Here is a 15,870-nt window from a genome sequence, read left to right on the forward strand (position 1 = left end):
TGCAGCAAAAACGCTTTAAGAAAAACACAACTCTAACTTTTCATTTCTGTCAGAACTGTTTGTCTAGCAGATGACTTTTCAAGCTGTTGAAATTAAAGTGACTGGTGTGGCAGTGTGTGCAGGCCTGATTGAAACTGAGCAGAACACACCTGAGATGTGGTTTAATCACACTGCTAGGGATATAATGTCAGGTCTTAGTGCACTCTCACTGGCTGAGTTACCTGCATGATACCAAGATTCTTTTCCTTTCCTTTTTTTTTTAATAGCTCACATTTCTTCCAGATTATACAAGGGTCTGTGGTGTCTGTGGTACCTTACAGCAGCATCATCACAGGCGTTCTGTAGTCACAGTGCATCTCTGCCTGCATTTCTCACTCATTGACCATTGACTGATTCCTCCCTGAGAAATGTTTCAGTTGCTGAGCATTGTAATCACTGCCAGGAAGATATTTAAATGAAGTGTAATTTAAACTCAATGAGCAGGCAATGCAAGCAAATTCTGGGGTTGGTTCTCCTCAATAACAGTGGGGATAGTTATATAGCATACCTACAGTGACACATTAGCCCCAGTAGAAGCCTTTCAGATGCACAGGTGAAATGTCATTTTCCAGAAAGCCCACAATGTTCATGCCAGCTTTGATTAGGAATTTATGTAGTACTGGAGGAAAAACGTGGAGTCTTCTGCGTGTTGGGATTGATACAAATCATAAAAATGCTGAAAAATGAAATGAGTCCAAATAAGGATGAGGACATTTTTTTTTTTAATGTATATCCTTGTACTGAGTTCGATGGTTAGTCTGGTGGTCGAATCACCAGGACGTGAAAGGTGCAGTAAGTAAACAGGTTTATTCTCATTCCCTCCTTCCTTCACTCAACTAGTCCATTTAGGGTTTATTTAATGGGGTGTCGTTGATCTTCCTTCAGTTATTTCTCACAGAAAGTACCACTCTTTCATGTGGAATCGGGCAATCAGTAGTCATGAGGCTTTTGCTTGTTGTATGAGGCTGAGTAAGTAAATTTCCATTTCAGAATCTAAGTTTTATCAGACTTAAAATAGAACTATTTTGGTAGCTGTATTCTATATCAGAGGCCTGTAAGCCACATTTAGCTAACAGGTTAATTTTTCTCGACCAACAATTTTATTTCTGCTTGGTTTATTTGAAGCAATAAATACATGCATAGAGAAGAGTAAGTCTATTTCTTACAACTCTGTTTTCCAACCACCCAAATCCCTTCCCAGGAGGCAAATACTATTACGAGCTTTTTGTGTATTTTTTAAGAAACTTTCTAACCATAGTACAAGCTAATACCTTTTTGTGTGTACATGCATATATATGCACATTTAACACAAATGTCAGCATGTAAAAATACATGCATTATGGGTATGTGTATATTTAATACAAATGGTGATATGTACAAATACACACATACTTACAGTGCACTTTTTTTATTTAACAATGTGTCTTGGAGATCTTTCTATAGCAATTATTGTCTTCAGCAGCTGTCTAATATTCCATTGTCCGGACATGCCAGAATTCATTTAACCAATCCCCTGTTGAAAGGCATTTAGATTGTTTTTGGTATTTTGATGTTACAGACATCTTTACCATGAATATAATATTGAATGTAACTCCATTTTGCACATTCAGTTACATCTATTGTTAATATCTTTTGTGATCTTTTATTTAACCCATGGGTTCTATATAAGTCTGATGTTTAATTCCAAATATTCAAGACTTTTTAAGATATTTAATTTGTATTAATTTCTAATTTAATTTTGTTGTCAGTGAACACACCCTAAGATGTCAGTCTTTTGATATCTTATGGTCCAGCATTTATCTTAATGAATGTTCCATATGCACTAAAAAAATAGTCATTCTGCTGTTGTTTAGTATATTGTTTTAATGTTATTTAATAGTGCCCAGATTTTCTGTATCTTTACTGAGTTTTGCTTATGTGTTCTAACAGTCATTGAGAGAAGATAATTAAAATCTCTAGTTACGGTTATGGATTATTTTGTCATCTCTCTTTAGTTCTGTCACTTTTTACATCATCTATTTTGAACTATTATTATTAGGTATATACATAGTAGGATATTCTTATGCCTAGGTCCTGATGCACTGACACTTGATGATTGTGAAATGCTCCTTTTTACCTCCGGTAATACTCCTTGGTTTAAGTATTCCTTTGTCTGATACTAATACAGCCATATCTACTTCTTTATGCTTAATATTGACTTGGGTATAGCTTCTCCATACTTTTACTTTCAACCTTTATGAGATTTCAGGGTGTCACCTTTAGACAGAATATTGTTAAGTTTTGCATTTTCAGTCTGCTAAGTTCTGCTTTTACTTGGGGTGTTTATTTACATTAAATATGATGATTGATATATTTGGGTTTAAATGTACCATCTTGCTCTTTGTTAAATTTATATCATCTGATTTTTATATTTTTGAATTTTCTCCTGTTTGTTTAATGCTTTTTATGTTCCATTTTAATCACAATATTGGCTTCTTTTTTCTACCTCTTTGTATTTATATTTATAATTTTTGCTATAGAGAGTACAGTGGAGGTTCTCACTTTTAACAGTCTGTTAGAATTAATATTAAGACATTTCACATAAAATATAAGAATCTGGAAACAATATATTTCATTTGAACCCCTGTCCTATCTGCAATGTCATATAGATGTTTTTAAATTAGACTTCTTAGTGAACTATTATTTGTGCTTTAGAAATTAAAAAGTATGTTCTTTTATATTTATCAATTTATTAATGATTTCTGATGCTATTTATCCCTTCCTGTATAACCTAGTTTCCATCTAATATAGTATCCCTTCAGCCTGAGAAATATCTTTCAGCATATATTACAATGCAAATCTGCTAGAAATGAGTTCATTTGTTTTGTTTATCTGAAAATATATTTGCTTTAACTTACCAATTTTGAAGGATATATGTGGATATATATGGATATAGAATTATGGACTCAATTTGTTTTTGTTTTAGTTCTTTAATGACTTTATTCCATTGTCTGCTAGCATCCATTGTTCACTTATGTTTGATATGTCTTTTTCCCTTCTCTGTTTCATTTTAAATTTTTAAAAATTTATTTTTATTGTTCAGAAGTTTTATTATAAGTGCCTAAGTATAGTTTTGGTGTGTATTTGTCCTGCTTGGAGTTTGCTGAGCTTCTTCAACCTGGATCTGTAGGAAATTTTTTACCATATTTGACAAATTTTAACCTTTTTTATTTTCATTTTTTTTCTGCTTTATTCTATTTCTTTTTTTTCCACATATTTTAGACTGTTTGATACTGTTGACAGATTACTGAGTTTGTGTGTTTTTTTTAATCTTTATTTGTGCATTTTAGCATGGATAATATTAATTAACCTGTGTCCCAAGTTCATTGGTGCTTTCATTTGCCAGTCCTCAGTCTGTCCATAGAGATATCCAGTACCTTTTTTCCTCAAATATTGCCTTTTTCAATTCTAACATTTTCATTTGGTTCTTTTTGTCCCTCATTTTCATTTTTTCTGCTGATATTTCTTATTCTCTCTTATTATTATGTCCTCCTTTTTCTTTTAGTCTTACAAAATATTTACAGAGGCTGTTTTAAAGTCCTGGTCTATTAATTCTAACCTCTGGATCATCTTGTGATCTATTCTATTGTCTATTTGGCTGATTATGGGTTACGCTGCTTTGCTTGTATCTCTGTTTTGTAATTTTTTATTGTGTGATGGACATATGTATGATATGTCATAGAGTACATTGGTATTACCCTCTGATAAAGAGTGTGTATTTGTTCCTGGCATTTAAATAAATAATTAGTAAATCTTCTTGATCTTATCAGGCTGTATTTGTATATGTGTGTTTGTGTGTTTAGGTCTTGACTATTTTGCTTCTGTCTTTAGTCCAGAAAATGGGGGTCCTTGAATAGGTGTGGTCCTTATATTAAACCACAGCCTTTCTGAGGTCTCCAGGGAATGTGCAATGTGCTTATTGCGGTCTCTCCTTTCTGGCTTGTTTAAAAGTCCATCATATCCTAGTCCTGCACAACTTCTGGAGTCTCCATTCAGCTGTCCCTCCTGACGTAGCTGTTCTATACTGGGCCTCCAAAATTATGTTTTTAATACACCACAGTTTTTGTTATTTTATGAGGATATAAATTTACCTTGTTGCCTTGTAAGGTATTGCAAAGAATGTGTTAACAAAGAACCTTTATTTTTAGAGAAATTATCTCATTCATTTTCCAGTAAAAATTATTTTAAATGTATATAGGTAAAGATTCCCATATTTGTTCAATTTTTTTTGTTGTTGTTATACAATTAGACTTTGTTCTAGTCAAGGCAACCCAATTTTTTAAAAATGTTTCATTTGAGATAATGTATTCAGGCATTTGCTTTGCCTCTTGTCAGGATGGAAAACAATAGTTCTCCTGCTTGACTTAATATCATTATATCTGACACACAGTTAACAAAGCAACTGCTAATATATCAAGAATTTTCAAATCCTGTACATCTGAAGCCATAAAGAAAGTTAGCAAACCAGAAGCTTCACAGCCAAATATTCAAGGGTTATAACCAAAGGAATTGTCTATCCCTGGAGTTGTTGGATGTAAATTGTGTTGCAAGAATCAGCAAGGTTTTGATTTCTCTCTTAGTGATATATAACTCAATAAAAAGATTGCACAGCAAACAAGGAAGATGCATTTGTACCTTTAAAAGAGTTTAGATTTTTGTTTTTAATCGAAAAGGAAAAGATCAAAATAAGAAGCACATATTTGAAAAATCAGTAAGTTTTGCATATCATAGGGTGAATCAGTCATGATTATTATATAATAGCAAGGTTTATTTTTCTCTGATTACATTTTCTCTTACTTTTTACATTTTGCCTTCTTAATACATTAACACCATTTTTGGTAGGTAAACACTATTTTAAATAATGATATTGAAGAAATGCAAAGAAATTCCTTAACTATTTAATAAAATTCAATAAATGATTTAATTATTTAATATGTAAGATGAAGCCATAGAAGATTTTAGTCAAAAGAGGTTATTTGAGATTGCCTAGTTCAACAGACATTTACATTCAGGAGAACAGGGAACTTGTAAGAAAGTGATTTTCCCATTTGAATACAAATTAAAGATACAGAAGAATAAAAATTCAGGTCTCATGAACTCTTCATACCAAATTATTTTGTTGGAGTAGTTTTGTATTTTTTTTAATTTCAAGAACTGTGGAGAATACTAGGGGAACATAGCAATCGTGGAGCTTACCTCATGAAGCTTAAACAGATTTTTCTGTAACATACTGTCAGGTAGGGTTAAATTCTGAAGAAAAAAAGCAAAGTGAAAGATTAGAAAATGAAGGAGTTGCTAAATTATGTAGTCAAAGGAGGTCTCTAAGATAGTCACCTTTGAGCAGTGATCTGAATGAAATGAGAGGTCAGACCATGCTAAGATGTTATTGAAGAGGTTTTTAAGAATAAAGACATAAATTGTAAGGACTTGAAATGGGTCGTGCTTGTTTTTTGAGAAACAGCAAGGAAACTGGTGGCAGCAGTGCGATGGTTTTGTTCATTCATTCATGGCACCTTCATCCCACGGATTATTACAGACGGAACGGTAAGAAGGAAACGGGGATCTGCAAAGCATGAGATAAAGATAAATCGTAATTAAAGTACCACTTAATTATATTAACTCTAGGATTATAAAAGTTGCATATTCTTTCTTGAATTGGAAAGCATACATTTTGCAAGTAAAGCTCAGAGGAACAAAAGTGGTTGTGAGTGAATTACATAACATTATTTAGTAATAAAAAAAAGCCTTCCAAGCAGATGTCACTCTGAAGTATAGAAACTTTCAAAATTATGATGTCAAAGTCTACTATATAAGATACACCTCAAATAATCATGTAGGTTTTTATATCAAAGAGCTTGAACATATGCTGTATAATTTGATCTTGAATATGTAGTAAACATGTCTTCAGTTTACAGTAGAGAAAGCTGAGGTTCAGAGAGGTTAATTTATTTGCCATAGGTCGGTTTGGCAATTTGGAAATTTTTTAATGGAGAATAAACAAGAATAAATTTAGAGAATCCAAATGATTTTCCAGAAAATATTTATTGTGCATTTTTCCATGTGTTGCGGGCAGTTCTCTTTTTTATTCTGTTCATTTTATGTTTTGATATTATTATTATAGGTACTTGCTAATGGCTAGTTTTAACTTAAGCACTTTTACAAGCACTATTTATAAATAAAATATGTAAGCATGTGCATTGTATAATGGCCTGCAATAATAAAATGAGAAATAGAATGAATGGAGAGAAATGGAAAATACCATTTTTTGAACAAGTAATATGATCCAAGAGTGTTATATTTTCATCTTGAACAAAAATTGTCCGCAACCTATGAAATGAATGATTGTTATTGGTATAAAATTGTCATGCATCATATGTTAGCTAATTATGTAGGAACAAATTAACTTTGAAAGAAAGTGGCTTTGGGAAGTAATTTTTGTTATTTTCTTAATCTTTGCCACATTTTTGACCCTTCTATAGATGATTTTATTGACAAATAGCATGTGCAAATCATAATAGAATTCAGTGAAGTTTCATAAAGTGGACACTCTCATGAAACCAGCTCCAAGCTCAAAAAATAAATCATTACCAGCACCTCAAGGTCCTCCCCTTACTTAATCTAACTTTCCTCCCTAAACAAAGGTACCACTATTCTGAGTTCTGTCATAATAGATTCGTTTTATCTGCTTTTGAGCTTTATATAAATGGTATTATATAGTATATAGCTGTCTTTTTGTTGTTGCTTGACTCCTTGTGCTCAACATTATGTTGGTGAAAATCATATTGTTGCTTATAGTCACTGCTCTGTAGTACCTTATTGTTGGAGTATATTGCATATCCATTCTACTATTGGTCATTCGGTGGTTTCCCCTTTGGAGCTATTATGAATAGTGCTGCAATGACCATAGGTGGCCATAGTACATAATTTGCACATTGCTGGATCATAGGCTGTACTTATATTTATAAATATTGCAAAACAGTTTTCCAAAGTTGTTTTAACAATTTATTCCCCTCAGTTATGTAGGAGAGGTCCAGTTGTTCCATATTCTTCTCAACAGTTGACATTATCTATCCTCTCATTTTAGCTATGCTTGAATGTAAACCACAATGGGTTTTTTCCCAGCTTTAGTGAGATATAGTTGACAATTAAGAATTGTATCTATTTAAGGTACATGACTTGATGATTTAATATATATATACATTGTAAAATATTAATCACAAACATACTAACATATCTATCACCTTATATACTACCTTATTGTGTGTGGTAATAACACTACCTTACAGCGTAGAATCCCACTTGGGGATATATCCAAAGAAAAAGAAATTAGGATCTTGAAGGAATATCTGCACTGTGATGTTCATTTCAGCATTATTCACAATAGCCAAGATATGGAAACAGCTTAAGTGTTTGTTGGAGGATGATGGATTTAAAAAATGTAATACGTATATTGGAATATTACTCAACCTTAAAAAAGAAGTAAATACTGCCATTTGTGACAACATGGGTGAACCTGGTGGACATCATGCTCAGTGAACTGAACCAAATGCAGAAAGATAAACACTGCTTAACCTTACTTTTATATGGAATCTAAAACAGTCAAACTCATAGAAGCAGAGAGTAGAATGATAGTTACCAGGGACTGGGGAAGGGGAAAATGGGGAGATATTGGTCAGAGGGGATGTATGCAAGATTAATAAGGTCAGAAGAGCTAATGTATGATGATGTGACTATGACCAACTGCGTTGTATTATATACTTGAAATTTTCTAAGGAGGCAGATCACAAGTGTCTTTGCCAAAATTTTTGATGTGAGGACTTTTGTTCCCACTTTATGGATGATAAAACAAAACGTCATCAAAATTAAACAACACATCCAAGATCATATACAACTAAAGAAACAGTCAGTACTGTCACTCACTTCTGACTTACAGTTTTTGCCCTTTCCTTAACTTAAAATATTTTTATTATGTACTCCAACAAAATATAAATTGAATGCTAAATGTGCTGGGCTTCCTAATAAGCACTGATGAGGAAAATGTTTTTGTGAGTCAAAGCTCACAGTGTGTAGAAGAGAGCAAGAAAAATTCTCCTGATACAAGGCAGAGCGCTGAAGATACTAAAACAAAAGAGCAAATGCTATTTGAAGCTGAATGAAGGAAGGTTCACAGTTTCCTGTAATGACCGAGAAGAGCATTTGTCATGGTCCTATTGGAGAGAGAGGTAGAGAGAATAACCTGAATAAAGTACAATTGGAAGGCTAGGAAGTGTGGGCATGCCAAGGAATTAGTATGAGATGAAAACACTGTTGGCAATGACAGTCAGTCATGAAAAATATAATCCTTTATCCATATAGTCATCAAAATCCCTAAATTTCTTTCTCCTTGTTCTTCATGATATTTTTATCTAAAGAAGAGTGCTATTCAAGTGGGGGTGAGAAGGGCCAGGGTTGGCACAGCTAGAGGCTAGCCAAGGAAGAAAGGTCTCATACTGAGCAATAACCGACCTTGAGACTGGAGGAAAGAAGCCAGAATGTGTAGGATATCGGGGATCTAAGCACAGAGAGGAGTCGTGAAAAAGTTCACTATGAGGGAGGGATCAAGGTAGAGATCAAGGTAGAGTGTGAAACTGTGAAGCTGGGGATCAGAGAGAATTCTAGAGCAAACAGACTGGAATCAGATGGATGGGCAGGGCCTGGTAGGGGTCCTGGGTTGTCACCGTAGGCTTAGGTGGTGTTGCAGCACTCTCTCATCCTCTGATTTGAAATGGGTGGGTGTTCTCAACTTCCCAGGCTCAGGCTGTTGTGAACAGGTATTTAGAATGTGAAAAGGAATTGGTGACCTAATGACATCTCCATGAAGAATTGGTGACACGATGCTGGAACAATGACGAAAAAATTATTGTGCACATGTTGTTAAATGAGTACTCAGAATAATTTGAAAACCGAGCCATATTCAGATTCCACTGAAATCAAGATTAAGTTGAACAAATCTCAGATTTGGAAAGATTTGAGAGTGATAAATATGAAAAATATACCTAGCATTTCACATATCTGCAAATTCTACTTCATCAACAAACATTCTGTGGCTTGCTCTGTATCTACATTGAACTGAGAACACAGGATTATACATATAAACAGATATAGTTAATGAGATGCAACATGCTCACTGGTTAGTCTTTCAAAAGGAAAAAAACAGTCTCCTTATTATACAAGTTATTTACTTTGCTTTCATTATGTGTACTTGATTAAGATAGTCTAGGATTTTATCACTTTTGGCTCCAAGCCTGCCTGTCACCTTTATGCATTAGATTTATTGTAATTTTAAACACAGTTTTTATAACCTCAGAACCTCCAAGGATATATATGATTGCCCAAGTCTTTGCCAAAAGTGTTACATGATTTTTTAAAACATGTATATGTATATGTGTAATTTGTTTGAGCTATAGAAAAAACAATCTGTGTAGGATGAAGTTTAATTTACGTCATGGGGCCCTAGATATTGAAGCAGATATAAACATCAATGACAAAAACACAAAATTAAGTATCGATTTACATGATTTATTGTAATTTTCTTGCTGTAAGAAAAAAACTTAAGATTAATAATGAGTTGGAGTTTTTGTTAATTCTAAAAGTTCATAATGTGCTTCCATATCCATCATCTTGTTTTCCTTAAGATAATTCAATTTAGTTGAAAATCTGAAGCTCAAAAGAAGTTTAACTACTTACCCAAAGTCCATAGCTAGTATAGATCTGAAGCAAAACCTGGTCTTCCTTACTGCAAATTAAGGACTCTTGATTTCTCACTATGCTAAAAAGAGTGATAATAGCAAGTATTTGTAAATTCTTTGATGCTCAACTCCATATTAAAATTAAGATTGTGTAGATAATTGTAATTGTTACTCTTTGAATGAATGTCCAAGCTGGCCCAGGGTTCTTAAGGTTTCCTTTCCCATTTCTAGGAGGCTCCCTATATCCCACGGAAGTGCCTCTACTAAGCATCTGCTATTTTTTCCTTTTGAAATGTTTTGTTCTAGCTAGGTATTATTAGTTGCCTTATTTCAGGATTCTGATTCTGCCTAGCACCTCTGCAATGCTATGAAATGGGATGCTCCACTTGACTTTTCATTTCTGAGTAGGACCTGGATGCTACTCAGCATGTATATGGGATCCCCATTTGCAACTCAGAAATTCAAGGCCCAATCCAATTAATGCTATTCCTGGTCCAGGCCCCCAGGACTTCAGCCCCTGCCTAATATCCCAGATCTTTCGTGTTTGAGGAGGAAACTAAATAATTGTGAAACTAAACAGAAACCTAGGAGTCCACCATTTATTAAATAAAACAGTCATTTTTCTCATGTATAGAAGACAGCATAGTAATTATACCTAGTAGACTGGCAGATGTAGTTTTTTATGATGGCTTACCTTGATTCAGTGTGGCATCAAAAAACAGGCTTGGTTAAATGGAATCATTTATATGTGGCCTATTGTATCTGGCCTCTATCATTTAGCATATTTTTGAGATTCATCTGTGTTGTTACATGAATCAATACTGCATTCTTTTTCATGCCCGAATAATAGTCCACTTATATATATAAGCAGAATTTGTTTATACATTCAGCCATTGATAGATGTTTGAATTATTTCCACATTATGAATAATACTTCTGTGAACATCTGTGTGCAAGTTTCTGTGTGGACATAGGTTTTCATTTCTTCTAGGTATACACCTAGAAGTAGAATTGCTGAATCATATGGCAACTGTATGTTTAGGCTTTGCAGAACTGCCAAACTATTTTCTACAACTGCTGCATTATTTACATTCCTACTAGCAGTGTATTATTGTAGCTCTCTGCAAGTGAGGCTGGGGATTAGTCTTGGAGTATCAACAAGTAAAATGGTTTCAGCCAGCTTTAGTCTCACATTCCCCAGTAACTTAACTCTACATGTAACTGCATTGTATCATCTTGCATTGGAAGAGTTACAAGGAAGAGATTCTTTCACTGTATAGAGGAGACACAGTGACTGTGAATATCTTTGCATGTACAGTTCTTATTGTAGCTGAAGAAGATGTTATCACATTTGTTTTTCTTCTGCTGATCTCTGAAGGGGGAGATTTTCTTATTCATGTGAAATACATTTAGTTCATTTAAAACATTAAGATTTGACTTTATTGGATTGATTAGAAACTCATTGTATGCCACTAAACAAGAGTCAGGCAGCAAACATGAGCTTACCAGGCAGTGACTGTAAAGTAATAAATGTGAGTTCTGGTATTGATGTGGTTTTGTTTGTTTTCTTTTAATGTAACTTGAATTAATCATATAACCTTTTGCTTGTTTTACTTATCAAATGATGAAGTTAAAGCTGAAGATTCTTAAATTTCTTTCTTGAACTAAAACATTCTGTTTCATTGAAAAATCATACAGTGTAATGGTAATATTTTTTCTCCTTCTTAGTCCTGGGTATTTTTACCTGAGATTTTGATTATAAGTTAAAAAAAGTTTCAAAGAAATTAAAGGGGAAGTTACTAACATTAAGCAAGAGGTTCTGGGGACTCTGTGGAACATACTTGGTGGTAACAGACTTGTATACATACAGGATAATCCCTTCTGAACATCCAGTGAGCCTGTGTAGCTGTGCTTGTGTTTGATTTTGATTCCCAGAGATACCTTCTATATGCCAAGGTCCACTAAAATGCATAATGGCCAATCTCTTAAACTTACAAACCATTTTATTGGGATCAGAGTTTGTACCTGGGCACAGTCTTAAAATATTAGCCCAATGAGTGATTCAAGCCTGAGCAGTTGTGTTCTGTGGAGTATAAGTTGTTAAACAAGAAAGGAAATCTTGTTTCTTGATTTTGTATGATGAATCTTTCTAACCAAGTGATAATAGAAATTGTATGCAATTGCCTCACATTTGTTCTTACCAGAAGACCTGTATTTGGGGCTCATTGGTTTAAAACATTTGCTGATTCATTTTCAAATCCTTTCTTTCTTTGTCTATACTTTTTTTCTTTTTCTGCAGGATGTGTTCACTCCAGAGTGCAAATTTAAAGAATCTGTGTTTGAAAACTACTATGTGATTTATTCTTCCACACTGTACCGTCAGCAAGAATCAGGCCGAGCGTGGTTTCTGGGACTCAATAAGGAAGGTCAAATTATGAAAGGGAACAGAGTGAAGAAAACCAAGCCCTCATCACATTTTGTACCAAAACCTATTGAAGGTATGATATGAACTTCTTTTCTTTAAGCTCCGATCTGTATGTTGATGCCAATTCTCCTTGTCCCTTTGCTTAGTAGAGTTTACTTGAACTACAACAGATCAGAACAAAGTCAGACAATGTAATAGTACCTCTTTCTGTCAAAAGGCAAAGAAATTCTATTACAAATATTTGGCATTTATGAAAAAAAACTGCTTCACTATAGAAGCTAGAAAATTCCTGAAAGTAGAAAAATAGTGATAGTTACCAGTTGGAATGTAATTTCCTTCTCTGTTGAACATGATTTAATTTCTCAGCCTATCCTCTTGAAAAACCAATAACACATAGCAGACCTTTAAGGTTTGCAAAAAGCTTATAGAAATATATTTATATCCTGATCTCTACATCTTTGTGAGCAAATCTAGCAGTATGATGTATTAATTTTTCTTTGTATTTTTAAAGAAAAACTAGTATGCTATTTACTGTGATTAATAAATATTTTATAGTATTAAATTTTATCCTCAATGAACCTATAACTTCTCCCTTGATCATTCAATATAATGTTCACTTATTTCAAATTGGTCAGCAGAATAATTTTATGCTGAACAAACCCGTTTTTGTCAATTTGTTCCTTAGGTAGGATGAAAATGTAACACTGAGGTGACCACATTTACTGTATGCGGTCAAGCTTTTTAATACAGGCTGAGAAAGCAGCAGTGGTCTGGATATTTATCAATGTAAAATTCTCTAAAAGTCACATTATAATCACTGAAAACATTAGTTCAGCTTCTTTGAGGAAATGAGAAAATTGAGGCAATGTACAGCAATTCTGTGATTTAGCCTCAGTGTCTATAAGGTGGGGTCAGGTCAACCAGTGTAGGGACACAATGCCTGCTGCAGGGTATAGTGACCATAATAGTCAACAGACATTTGTTAACGTAGGGGGAAATGTGACATTCAGAGCTCCTAGTCCCTCTCAAGGCTCCCCCCCCGACCCTGTGCTATTAACCACATAAAACTGAACTTTTCCTTCTTGTAATATATTTTAACTGTTTGAGACCTCTTGTCATTTGTTTTATCCTCTTTGCCCCACAGTTTCCATCCACTCATGTGCCTGGAAAATGCCTGTTAGTTCTTGTAAAGAATGAATTCAAGAGTCAATATTTCTGCAAGGTCTTCCTTAATTTCCTTCATGTAGAATCAAATATGCTGTCACCTTATTATTGGATACATTTCTCTCCCCTAGAAATTATCATATTGTATTAAATTTACCTATTTTCCACTCTGTCCTCTTACTTTTTGGGTGCACATAATATGCTTTATTTTTCCTTGTATCTCCTTGTGTTTTGTATAATTATCTGGCATATCAGAGAGAGATGTTACCTAATCAGTTGTCAATTGAATAAGTGAATGTGTGAATTAATGAATGGTTAGCATAAAGACAAAGAAGAGCTATATACTCTAGATGACTTCGTAATATTCTTGGAGATATGAAATATGTTTATGAATGACAATAGTATAATGTACAAAGTGATATATTACACATTGCTGTAAGTCATATTGGAATTTAGGAAAAAAGCTATCACTTCCACCAAAGGTGGAATATGTTGAAAAACTGCTTACTTAAACATACCTTCCAGGCTAGCCCAGGTTCAGACCATTTGAGATGAGGGATGAGGATTAGGCAGACAAGAATATGCTAGGTGTGGAAGAGTTAATTATTAATACTATTGCATCATTTTTATGTGTTTGAGTTTTTATTGTAATAAAAGTAGTATATGCCCTTTAACAATTTTTGGAAAATTTAGAAAAGCATAAAGGACAAGGAAAAAAGTCCATGTGCATTTTTATTCTTTTTATGAATAATGCATTCCATACTTACCTCTGCCCCCTCACAAAAACAAAAAACAAAAAAAATAAATACCGCTAATCATGACTGCTATCTGCACTTTGGCTAGTCAGGTTCCTTTTGGGTCCATATGACCATGTTCCTGGTTCCAGAGATGCCTTAATTCTACATTTATTGCTGCACTTTAATGCCAGTGTGGAAAGAGGCAACTAGACATTCCTAGTTGTATGTGCTAGAATTAGGTTTGGCTGATATAACACAAAACCCATGTTAAGAGCAGTTTAATTATACAAAGTTTTATTTGTTCCCAAACCAAATCTGGAAACCTGCTGTCTAGGGGCTGCTTACCTGAGTGCCACTCTCAGTAGTGTGCTGTGTGCCTGTGCACTGCACCATGAGCAAAGCTGGGCATAGCAGCCCCTGGTCTGCCACCATCCTCGTGAGCCCACCAGCACCCTCACTGCAGTCATGGGGCCCAGGAAGGCACGAAACAGGTGGAGGCGAACCAGGGTCAGTATTGTGGGCAAGATCATCCCCACTAGCTGCCGTTTGATACCACATCCCCCAGCCCAGTAAGGTGGGCACACTTCTATGCAGAGTAGTCTAGGAATGTAGTCTTTCTTCTGCATGGCTAAATACCAAATAAATTTTCAGTTATTTTGGGAAAACGGTAGAATGGGACTGAGACAATGTAGAGCTTCTTTAGCCCAACCATCGTCTCAACTTCAGAATAGCTCTGATTTCCTTAGATGTCTCGCTGGCAGCTTTTGGTTGATGGTTTTGTTTTTATTTCTTGTTTTTACTGATGCTTTAGAATGATTTTCGTTTTGTTTTGGAAAAAAAAATTAAGTGCATTGTGAATCAGATTCACTTATACTTGGATTTACTTCCAAGGCTCTTTGTCTAACTTTAGATTATGGAAATGAAAACCTGTGTGTGAAGTATTTAGAATATGATGAGACTCTCTTCCAAAGATGAAAACAAAACTTAATTGGTTTCAGACCAAAGACCTTTTAATTCCCCAGAAACGTCTTTGCCTTTTGTTTTAGGGGGTTCGCTTTTTAAAACAACACTAGCCAACAGTTTTATAACTGCCTATTTTGTACAGGTATTGTGCTGAGCATATTTCAATTATAGCCTCTCTTATTTTCTTTCATTCCATTTCTATGAAGTAGATTAGTATTCTCCCCATTTTATAAATGTGGAAAATGGAGCACAGAGACATTAATTTGTCCCAAATCACACAGCTTGTAAGTGGCAGAGGCAGAATTCAAACCAAGGTATTCTGACTTGAGCAATATAGTACTTAATCTCTGTAGAGACTGGTATGATTGGCTAGTTTTAGATCTGAGATGTGATCTCAATGTAGCATAGTAGGACCTTAGTAAATGCTCTAGGATAAATGCCTCCTAATTGCTTCTTTCCTTTTTTAAATCTAAAATAGACTTCTTTTTAGATATAGGGGCCATTTCAGATTCATGTTCTTTTATTGCAACTGATACACATGAAACTGGTCAGTCCTCATACACCTCATTTGCACCTTGCTATTACTTTGTGATCCCCAATAATTCTGCATGCAGTTATATTTTTTGTTATTAAATGATTTTTACAGGTTACCCTTATTGTCAAAGGTATGTACACTTAAGGCTTTATTAGGCATTATCCTACTCTGCAGTGAGACCTTCTTTCTCCCTGCCAGGATCCCAAAACTACTCTTGTTACCACTATCATTACTCTATTAC

The 15,870-nt window shown here is 34.3% G+C and overlaps 1 protein-coding gene across 4 annotated transcripts in view; it reads left to right on the forward strand.

The window, feature by feature from the left end:
• Positions 1-15,870, forward strand: part of FGF12 (fibroblast growth factor 12) — a 536,490-nt gene that overhangs the window by 511,431 nt on the left and 9,189 nt on the right. For all 4 annotated transcript variants that reach the window (XM_037024241.2, XM_017672439.3, XM_037024243.2 and 1 more), the window contains one exon: positions 12,105-12,303. In XM_037024241.2, coding sequence (XP_036880136.1) covers positions 12,105-12,303 — 199 coding nt within the window. The remainder of the gene's footprint in view (positions 1-12,104; positions 12,304-15,870) is intronic.

This window comes from Manis javanica, chromosome 3 (genome assembly GCF_040802235.1).
Source record: "Manis javanica isolate MJ-LG chromosome 3, MJ_LKY, whole genome shotgun sequence".
Taxonomy (NCBI): domain Eukaryota; kingdom Metazoa; phylum Chordata; class Mammalia; order Pholidota; family Manidae; genus Manis; species Manis javanica.